Below are 9,927 nucleotides of genomic sequence, written 5' to 3'. Positions count from 1 at the left end.
ACAGCTGCAGCAACGCCAGGTTCTTAACCCACTGTACCACAGCGGGAACTCTCTGGATCAGGTTTTTTAACTTTTTTTTTCATCTTAGGGCCGCACCCACGGCATATGAGGTTCCCAGGCTAGGGGTCCCATTGGAGCTACAGCTGCTGGCCTACACCACAGCCACAGCAACCCAGGATCTGAGCCGCATCTGCAACCTACACCACAGCTCACAGCAATGCCAGATCCTTAACCCACTGAGAGGGGCCAGGGATTGAACCCGAAACCTCATGCTTCCCTGGTCAGATTTGTTTCTGTTGCACCACGACGGGAACTCCTGAATCAGGTTTTTGAAGCACGTGTGGGTTTGGGGGCCGACTGATTTGATGCTGCCAATGGATGGGGACACCGTGATTCCCAGAAGCTGAAGCCATAAACTGGAAGCATGTTTTAAAAACCATAGTACAGAGAGTTCCCATTTTGGCTCAGCAGGTTAAGAACCTGACTAGTATCCATGAAGATGCAGGTTGGATCCCTGGCCTTGCTCAGTGGGTTGGGGATCTGGCGTTGCCATGAGCTGTCACAGATGTGGCTCGAATCCTATGTTGCTGTGGCTGTGGTGTAGGCTGGTGCTGCAGCTCCAGTTTGACCCCCTAGCCTGGGAACTTCCATATGCTGCAGGTGCAGCCCTAAAAAAATTTACTTAATTTAATTTAGTAACTTTTAATAATTTAATTTTTTTTTTTTTTTTTTTTAAAAAGAAACAAGACAAGGCAGCTGGCAGGCAGCCTTGTTTTGGACAGCCCAACCCACGTGTCCCTAACTTCCCAGGATTGAGTGTGGTTTCTGGAGGAAGAGGCCAGTGTTTGTTTCTTTGTTGAATGACGGATGCTGAAGGTTTTCTGCGCTGACCGAACCTGCAGGAAAGGGCAGCCTTGTCCTGAGCTTATGGCCACATGTGGCTGGCAGCACTGATGGCAGAGTCCTCACAGGTGACGAGGTGACGTCCAGGACCTGCAGGTGACATGAAACACCAGAAGCAGCAGAGCCCCTGGCATCACACTGCCCCCACCCTTTGGGGTCACAGAGTCACTTCTGCAGATGAGAAGGCAGAGGTTCGAAATTTGAGTGGTTGCAACAGGGACGGTCCTCCGGGACACATCGTGGCACCGAGGGACCTTGGAAGGACATCTTCCGTCTTGCTTTGTTTGCTAATTATTTATCTTCGGTGTCTCCCACATAGGCCATGCTCCCCTGAGGACAAGGTCACCTGATAGATGCATCTTCTCTCTTGAGCTGCAAGGGGCCATCCCAACAGCCCAGCTCCCCACAACGAGGGCCAGAGACACAATGGGAAGCCAGCATGTGCCTGGCAGGCAGGAAACATGAGCTTTTCTGCTATTCCTCGCACCGCCCAGGGCAGGACTGACACGCTGGCTCCGCCAACACAGATTTGTGGATGGTTCGTGGGAAGAAAGGGTGAAGAGAATGGGGGTGTTTCTTGGACGCCCGCCTGGTGTGCAGGAGAAGGCCCAGCGGTCACCACACCCCACCCGCCTCCCTTTCACCCAGGACGCGCCGATCCGCCTCTTGCCCTGACTGTAAATTCCCAACAGACTTCCTAAGGATGTGTCAGATCTCAAAAGGAGAAAGAGGGCAATTGCTAAAGGAAGCACCGTCACACTCTCCTTTCAGAGAAACGAGCAGGAAGTGGAGGCAGGGACACAGTTTTGGAAACAGAGCAAGCGAAGGCAATGGCCTGGAAAACTGCCTTCGTTTGCCTTTAGAAGCTGTTAAGCATGAAAGGAAGTTCCCAAAGGAAGAGCCAGGTAACTGCCCTGCCGATCTGTGCAAACAGCCTGGATGCTCAGTGCTCTGGAAGGAGGCAGGCAGGATGGCCCGGCTGAGGGCCACCGTGCCCGCTTCCTCCCCCACCAGCTTGCACACTTCAGCCCTGGTTTTCTGGCTCCAGCCGAACTCACCAGGATGCACAGCCTCCTAGAGTGTCATCAGTCACATCACACAAGTAACTTCATCAGCATGACTGGAATCTTGCCAGTGCCTTTTTTTTTTTTTTTTTTTGTCTTTTTAGGGCCACACTGGCGGCATATGGAGGTTCCCAGGCTAGGGGTCAAATCGGAACTACAGCTGCTGGCCTACACCACAGCCACAGCAACGCCAGATCTGAGCCACATCTGTGACTTACACCACAGCTCACAGCAACGCCGGATCCTTAACCCGCTGAGCGAGTCGAACCTGGGTGCTCAGAGACACTCGTCAGATTCATTTCCGCTGAGCCAGGACTGGAGCTCCTCTCCCAGTGCTTTGAAAATAACGTCCCAGCTTCTCCACATTCTCCAGAAAAGAATATGAAGGCAGAGGCGTCCTCAGAGCAGCATCCCTCGAGGCCTGCGGGGATTACATCCAGTCGCCCCACTCTGTCCCCAGATGTCCCCGCTCCATTTCGGTGCCTCAGCATCTTGGCTTTTCGTTGTGCTTTGTCTCCAAGCTCTGATGACCGGGCAGCACACCTATTAATCTTAAATGAAATCGAGTCTCCACCACTTCCATTTGAAAAAGAAAGCACGTTGCCTTCCCCACTGGATTCCACAGTATAAAATATTCATGGTTCCTCTGGCACCTCCGAGGCCCCCGCCCATCGATTCTCTGGGTCAGCACTAAGCGCTCGCTTGAGGAAGTGCTTCCCGTCCATCAGGGACAAGTCCCGGGTGACAGCGTTCAGAGGACCCAGCTGCTCCACGTCCACTGGGTCCCAGCCAAGCTTTTGCCCCTCCCATCAGGGCCTCTCCTGGGCTCCAGGCCACCCTGTGGGAGATCGCTGCCCCCACCCCCGCCCCCGGGGCTCTGGGGCCCTGCTTTTCCTTCTTGTTTCTTCCACCTGCCACACACAAACATTACAGGCATCTCCTGCGCCTTCAGGGGCCGAACCAGGCCCACTGGGGTGTGGCTGTTCTGGGAGATCCACTGTGGAGCCCCGAGGTCTAAGCAGCTGGGGGGACCCAGGGGAGCGTAGGTCTTCTAGAGGAGAAGGCACCCGTGTCGCTGTCCTTGAGGCTGATGAGAGCTTTTCCTCTTGCCTCTTGCAAGTGACATCTGCTGGCCCCTGTACACGCCTGCTGACATCGGCGATTCCTCCAAACTCACTCGCTGTCCTTGGGGTGGAAGACAGGGCTGAAAATGGGGAGAGATGCTCATCCCACGGACCGAAGGAAAGATCCAGAGCGCAGACGGTCACTGAACCCTCCAGTACCTCAATCCCTGGGTAACCACGGTAGCCACCCCCCCAGAGGGTTAAACAGGGCTGTGCGTAATAAACGAAAGGATCTTAAAACAGTGCCCGGCACTCAGTACCTGCCCAGCAAACCTGAGCTATCACTGTGGTTCTAACTGCTGTCAGTTCCATTTGACATGGGCCGGGCCCAGCCATTGACAACAGGGACGTCTCTGGCAGATGCCAGGGAAACGCTGAGGGCTAAAAGCCAGGGAATAACAAGAATTTAATGTGGGTGGACTGGCAGCCTGGCAGCCTGGCAGCCCCTTTCTGCTTCCACCATTGGCTCTGAGCTGGCAGGTGGGGGCAGGCAGTGGTTTAACCAGGCTAAGCCCACACCCAGCTCAGGTGATTCTCTGTACCTAGTAAGTGCTCAATAATCCTGAAAGGATGATGTGTTTAGCATTCCCTTCACCCCAGCTTCGCATCTTTCTTAGTTTCCTGAGTATTCTCCCTAAGGAAGCGCCCCATACCCTTTCTCGTCCCCCAGCCCACACTATCAAAACATACCTGTCAGGTTTCCCAAACTCCCAGAGTCCTGCTCCTTGCCAGGTGGGAAATGGCTGTGCAATGGTTACAAACAAGAGTTTAGAGCCAGACAGACTTGGGTTCACATCCTGGCTCTGAAAACATGTACAGGGTACCTGTGTGAGCTGTTTAACCTCGTGAGCCCCAGCATCCTCATCTATGAAACAAGGATAACAGTAGTGTCCCATTCATGAAGTTGTCACTCCTGCAGCAGGGATTTTATGAGACGTTGCAAGAAAAGACATCAGCCAGGCACACACTATGTGCTCAATAAATGTTATTATGGCTGCTGTTGTTCATGAGTTAATCCATGTAACCAGGGGACACTGGACTTTTCCCGAACCTTCCAGCGGCAACCGTGCTGCAAAACTGTGGTCATGGCACGTTACTTAGTGGGGGACATCTTGCCCAGCCAGAGGGAGCGGTTTGGGGCTAAGTGATACTCTGGACAGACACCGTCATCACCAACAGTGGAGTCTTACCTCCTCCAGCCCAACCCAGGAAAGCAAAAACCAGAAGCCCTGCCATTGGGCTGGAGAAGGAATTGGGCTCATCCAGCCTCTCCTGCACCAAGAAGGCAGAATGGGGGAGAGACAGAACAAATCGAAATCTGATTCTGAGTCAGTGGGGCCCATCTCAGTCATGAAATTATTTCAAGTGGTGGCTGCGAGAGTTTGGTTTGCGGTGGCTCCATTGTTTTCTCTGCCCTGTGAAGGCTGGGGAACATCAGAGAGAGAATGAGAAGTCACTACGGCTGATCTGGGAGAGGGCCCTGAAAGCTCACCAAAGCTCTCGTTTGCTGTGCAGATTTCTTCCCAACGGCAATGGAGCCGCCCACCCTTCCCCGGGCCGCCCCCAAGAGAGGCATCGGCTGTGTGTCTCCCCCATGTGAAACCTCTGGGTCCTCCGGGAAAGGTCTGAGCAAACAGTGTTGTTTAAAGCAGCTGCCTTTGCCCAACCCGTGTCAGCATGTTCCTGCCTTGGGATGCGTTCTGCTGGGCCAGGCTGGCACTTTCTCCACGTGTTTACGTTTAGAATGGGACTCATTGCCAAAGATTAGGAATCCCTGTGCCCGCAATCCAGCAAGCACAAGCCAAAGAGTGGAAATAAAAACAAATTGAAAAACGCCTTGTAACTTCATTGGGTTCAGAAGTACAGGGAATTTTCCCCTAGAGCATTCAGTCCCAGAGAGGAGGCTCTCAGGGGCAGAAAACCGGAGTGGGCTTCACAGGGTCCGTCCCCAAGTGTATCGCCTGGACGTTGCTTCCTTCTGCACCATCCCCAGCCCAGGGACTTCCCCAGGCAGGCAGGTATGAGCTGAGTCCTTAGTTCTCCCAGCCCAGAGCCTGGGACCTGTGCTTAAGAAATGCTGGTTGGCTGGAGTTCCCGTGTGGCTCAGTGGGTTAAGAACCTAACGTTGTCTCTGTGAGAATGCAGGTTCAATCCTTGGCCTTGCTCAGTGGGTTGAGGATCTGGCCTTGCTGTGGCTGTGGCATAGGCCAGCAGCTGCAGCTCTGATTCGACCCCCGGCCTGGGAACTTCCATATGCCACAGGTGCAGCCATAAAAAGAAAAAAAATGCAGGTTGGTTGAATGAATACATGAACTCAGGTCAGTTCTTTGTGGTGGTTTTCATACTGGCTGCCAAGTTCTCAGACAGTCCTCCACTGGTGGTCCCTCTCCTTGAATACTTCTGTCCTTCCACCACTTTAGTTGGGCAGAAGTGACACGAGTGATTTCAAAGCTGAGTCATAAGAGGTCACTCAGCTTTTGCATGTCTTCTGGGGGCTGGGAGCCCCGTGTAGGCTGTCCAGCCACCCTGAGGCTGCCATGTTGGGGAAACCAGGGCACTGACCACCGGGAACCCCTCACCCCAGCGGAGACAGACGCTCAGCGTGGCTCTGGACCTTAGACATGTGATAAAGCAACCTACAGAGGAGTCCAGCCCCACCTGGTGAGTTCCTCCCAGCCTTCTGAATCTTCTCCACTGAGGCCCCAGCCACTGCAGAGCAGAAACAAACTGTTCTGTGCCCTCTCCGGAAACCCAACCCCCAGAATCCAGGAGCATTCTAAAATTGTGCTCGCTTGTTGCATATCAGGAACTTTTGGGGTATTTGGGGCATGACAACAGACAAACATAACAGTCTTCAAAATACAAGGCAGGAGGCTTGTGCTGTGCTAGCTCTTTTCAGTTGGTTAAAAAAAAAAAAACGTCCCCACCGTCAGGAAGTCAATCTTAAGAAAACTTAAATGCCCTCTTCAAAATGAAGCCCATAACTTCTTTATTTGACCTCGGAAGAGACGGGGAACAGCTGGTTCCCACTCACACTTTATCACAGGCCTTCACATCCTGGAAAGTATTGAGTAAGAAGCTTTTCAGCTTTTTCCTCTTTGGGTCAAATACTCTGAAATCTTTGCAGATTCTTTTATCTTTCTTCATTTTACCTTGTATTTGTCATCCCCTAAAAACAGATGCCAAGAGCTTTTTAAAGAGATGGAGCACACCATCGTGAAATGAGAGACTTTGATCAAACAACAATCCTTTTGGCCTGGAAGTCACGTGAGAGCATGCAAACCATTTTCACCTGTGTGGTCCTCCAATTCCCATAACTACTCCCTTGACACGAACGAGAGGAGCAGTTCTATATTCCTCCTTAATAAAGTTACGCTCCTGGCTCAGGATCATGCTTGTTCACAGCTGAGCTGAGACTAGGAAACAAACCTCCTTGAATTGCAAGTCAAGAAATAAGGACAGAAAGGAAACGGAAAGGAATACCGTCAGCTGACGTGTTTGAATAGCAAATTATTGTCGCTTCAATTTTCCTTGATTACAATTTTGTCTTTTCAATAAACAAAATCAGAACATTTTAAAAAAAGAAATTCTGGGTCTTCATAAAGTGGACAGTGTTGAACTATTTTGAAGTGTGTAATTTTAAATATAAATAACTCAAATTGTAGGCACAACAGAAACTAGATAGTGAATGATCCTTCTCATTGCTGTCATTGACTTTAATTTTTCTAGTTCTAGGAAAACGGTAGAGAACTTGTTGTGGTCCGAATCAGAAAGCAGAATATATTGAGTTCCACTGGGGTGGCCTACAAAAATGTACATGCATTTGTCTTTAAATGCTACTTGGCAATGTGTTCTATTATGCGGCCAAGGTCAAGTGTTGGACTGTAGAGAATCCCCAGGATTTCATGGGTACCATGTCACATCTTCATCAACAAGGCACTTGAATGCAAGTCTTTGCTATCTAACCCTATGCTAGCAATAGAACACACCAAGTCAGGACATAATGGCCCACGCTCCGTAGAGTCAGGGTCCCACTCTCAAGGTCAGATCTTCTGGTGGCCTTAATAAGGCAGACAGCTGGACAGGCTGTGTCTGTCTGCATTCTGAGTAGGGAGGAGGGATGTGCTGGTGATCAGAAGAGAGGAGGGGTGGAGATGGAGTGGAAGGCGATGAAGCTGACCTTTGTTCCTACTTAGTGAAGCAATATCCTCAGGATCACACCCATCACTGGCTGAGCCGAAGCTGGAAGAGATCTCATGGGAGGCCACTGTGAGACAACAAAGATGACATCTGTACCCATGGTGTTCCTCAAAGATGGGCGCCTGAGACCTGATTCTGAAGCCCTGCTGGAGGGTTGGCCAGGAGTCCAGAATTGGCATGTCGATCAATGCTGAGGCCCCCTGAAAGAGGCGTGTTCAGTTGTGTCATCGTCTCAACAGCTCCAAAGGTAACAAAGAGTAAAACCAGTCTCAGGTTCTGTTCCAGGGCAACAGGAGGAGTGACCCTTGAATTTCTGGCTCTACAAAGAGAGGCTCTTCCTCACCACCTCAACCCAGGGGCAAGTCTTTGCACTTCCCTGAACCTCGGTGCCTAAAGTAAGCTGAGCGGTTGGACGACATTAGCCTTTAGAGTTCTTTTGTGTCTGATGTTTGATGATGTCTTGAGATGAAACAGTTGGTTGCAGCCAAGGCACCTGGATACACGGTACCATTTTCGATCAGAGAAACTTACTCAGACCTTGGGCCAAATGCTTTTCCAGGGGTCCCTCCATTCCGCCTCCGCAGACAAAAGATGAAGCAAATGGCCCGTTTATAGCAAGATCCCGCTGAGTTTTAGTTGGCAGGGCATCCAAGAGACCTTGCAAAGATGATTGCCACCAACGACCCAGGTGCAGCGGGAAGGATGTGGGTACAAACCCTTCAGTCTTGGGTGTGTCGCTTTAGACCAGGCCAGAGCCATCAAAGCACCCTGCTTTCCTCCACCCTTTCCGACTGCCCCAAGACTGGCACCGCGCTTAGTAAGAGCGAAAGTAACACTTGACTATCTGGGGGCCAACAGTCTTTTCTGGGTGGTTGAAAGAGGTGCCAGACAGAGTTGCCATCCGGGAGAGAAAATTTTCACAGCCCCAAACCAGATCCTCTGCCGCCTGGTGTGCCAGCATCCAGGCCTGACCCTTACAGTTGACTTGACCACATGACGACAAGTGATAAGAGCACATTTACTAGCAGGTGTGACTGCAAATCCTTATTTTCATCTGTCATTCCGAAATACATAACGGCACCTACTTAGGCCAGAAAACCTTCTTTTGCCTAACAGTGTTTTCGAGATAAATTGGCAGTGAGAGGAAGCCTGCGTTGTTATAGCGCTGTTTGTCAGCTGATTCCACTTATCAATTTATCAGTGCCATTTTGCAAGAAATAGTCTCCACTTCAGAGATGACACCTCATACATAATGGGGAAGCTCTCAGTGTTACTCGACTGCCAGCACATTACATAAGAGAATGTGTCACCAGGCCTCAAATAAAGCAGCAAGACTGTGTATGTAGGTGACACCAAAGCCGATATGCGCTTAGCCAAACGGTGATTCAATGCCTTCAGAATGTGGGATGCAAAAATGAGATTCTTCGGGAGTCAGAGGTCGACTCGGGAGAGTGTGAGAGCAAGCTCTGACAGCTCCCAAGCTCTGCAAGCTGTTCTCAGTTTTCCAAGAGCAGGGAGGAAACAGCGAAGGCTGAGACTCTGATACCCCTAAACGTTTGAATCCGTTTCACTGTTGGGCTTAATTTTATGTGTCTGTTTCCATCCTCCTCTAACACCTTCCTTCCTTGAGGTTAAGCCGCAGAATGGGCTTAATGAGCTGGTTGGGTCATCAGTTATCAACTTAAGATAAATGGCAGTTGGGGGAAGGTGGGGGAAGGGGGTCCCATCCCTGAAGTCCCAGTGCCTGGCCCAGTCAGCCAACCACCCCACTTCATCAAGAGCAAAGGAAGGCTGTGGGTGGTTTTCATATCAAGACAGCAAAGCAGCATGTTAAGAGCTCCCCCAGAATCGTGCAGAAACCCCAAGTGTTCTTTCCAGCTCTGTCTGGTTCTGGGCTGAGCGGCTCAGACCATGCCGTTAGCTCCTCTGGATCTGTCTTCTGAGAAATGCGACCTAATAGACGTGGCCTTCTGCAGAAAAGTTCTGGTGAGGAATAACGATGAATTACTGTATCAACCCTTTCCACCATCAAAGTGGTGATGTAGCAATAATGAGCTTTGACCAGAAGCCATCTGTTTCGTGGGGTAATTGTTTTGATTGCTCCTGTTCGTTAATAAGCTGATGCTGGAGTTGCAGGAAGGCCGGAGGTAAGTGCTTTGGTGGCCTTGTGAGGCGGCCGAGCGGAGCGCGGGCTTTTGCAGCCGTGCAACACCGCCCTCTATCGGCGCTCGGTTATCAACACGCCGCTGAAGCCGTCAGGCTGAGCTGGGCGTCTGAGTCCCTCACGAGCCGAGGCCTGGGAGCTGGAGTGTGATCCCCGGGACTGGACCACGCGGCGGAGGGCTCCAGCCTCACAGAGGGTGGTGCGTGTCCGTTAGAAAGCTGCTGAGCGGAAGTCCTATTCTCTGGGATTTTCAACAGCCCCATTTCCCGGTATTTGATATCCATGGGACATTTAGCAAATGGAGTGCCAGATGGAGCTTCTGGCTCTATTTTCTGTAAGATCCTTGAGAGTCAAAACCCTCCGAATGTTTCCATTTGGTGGGCTCGCTCCGTGGGGCTGGCCATGGCTCCGTGGATGGGCGACATTCTGCAGGTGGACCCAGGGAGGGCTGCGGTGCCTGGAGTGCTGTGCA

At 51.3% G+C, this 9,927-nt stretch overlaps 1 protein-coding gene and 1 long non-coding RNA gene across 4 annotated transcripts in view; one reads left to right on the top strand and one right to left on the bottom strand.

Annotated features, from left to right (window-relative positions):
• Positions 1 to 686: 686 nt before the first annotated feature.
• On the bottom strand, positions 687 to 8,849 carry LOC110255703 (uncharacterized). 3 transcript variants are annotated; one of them, XM_084980437.1, is made up of 3 exons: positions 6,126 to 6,349; positions 3,782 to 3,834; positions 687 to 3,171 (listed from the first exon to the last, which is right to left on the bottom strand). In XM_084980437.1, the coding sequence occupies exons 1-3, from the start codon at positions 6,236 to 6,238 to the stop codon at positions 2,777 to 2,779; spliced, it is 561 nt and encodes a 186-aa protein (XP_084836563.1). In that variant the 5' UTR covers positions 6,239 to 6,349; the 3' UTR covers positions 687 to 2,776. The 3 variants fall into 3 exon arrangements, 1 of the variants encoding a protein (XP_084836563.1); XR_014818074.1 differs by lacking the exon at positions 6,126 to 6,349 and adding an exon at positions 4,584 to 4,793 and having other exon boundaries at positions 2,350 to 3,171; XR_014818075.1 differs by lacking the exon at positions 3,782 to 3,834 and having other exon boundaries at positions 2,350 to 3,171; positions 5,750 to 8,849.
• Positions 4,933 to 9,927, top strand: part of LOC106505184 (uncharacterized) — a 68,986-nt gene continuing 63,991 nt past the window's right edge. The window contains exons 1-3 of the long non-coding RNA XR_001299339.3: positions 4,933 to 5,109; positions 5,676 to 5,752; positions 6,271 to 9,654. This is a non-coding gene — a long non-coding RNA (uncharacterized LOC106505184). The remainder of the gene's footprint in view (positions 5,110 to 5,675; positions 5,753 to 6,270; positions 9,655 to 9,927) is intronic.

Source organism: Sus scrofa, chromosome 10 (genome assembly GCF_054392235.1).
Source record: "Sus scrofa isolate SSC_HxYL_T2T_F1_AM1 chromosome 10, Sscrofa_HxYL_maternal_Yorkshire_Landrace_v2.0, whole genome shotgun sequence".
NCBI lineage: Eukaryota > Metazoa > Chordata > Mammalia > Artiodactyla > Suidae > Sus > Sus scrofa.
The sequence above is the reverse complement of the archived record's forward strand: the minus strand, read 5'-3'. Positions and strand labels throughout refer to the sequence as shown.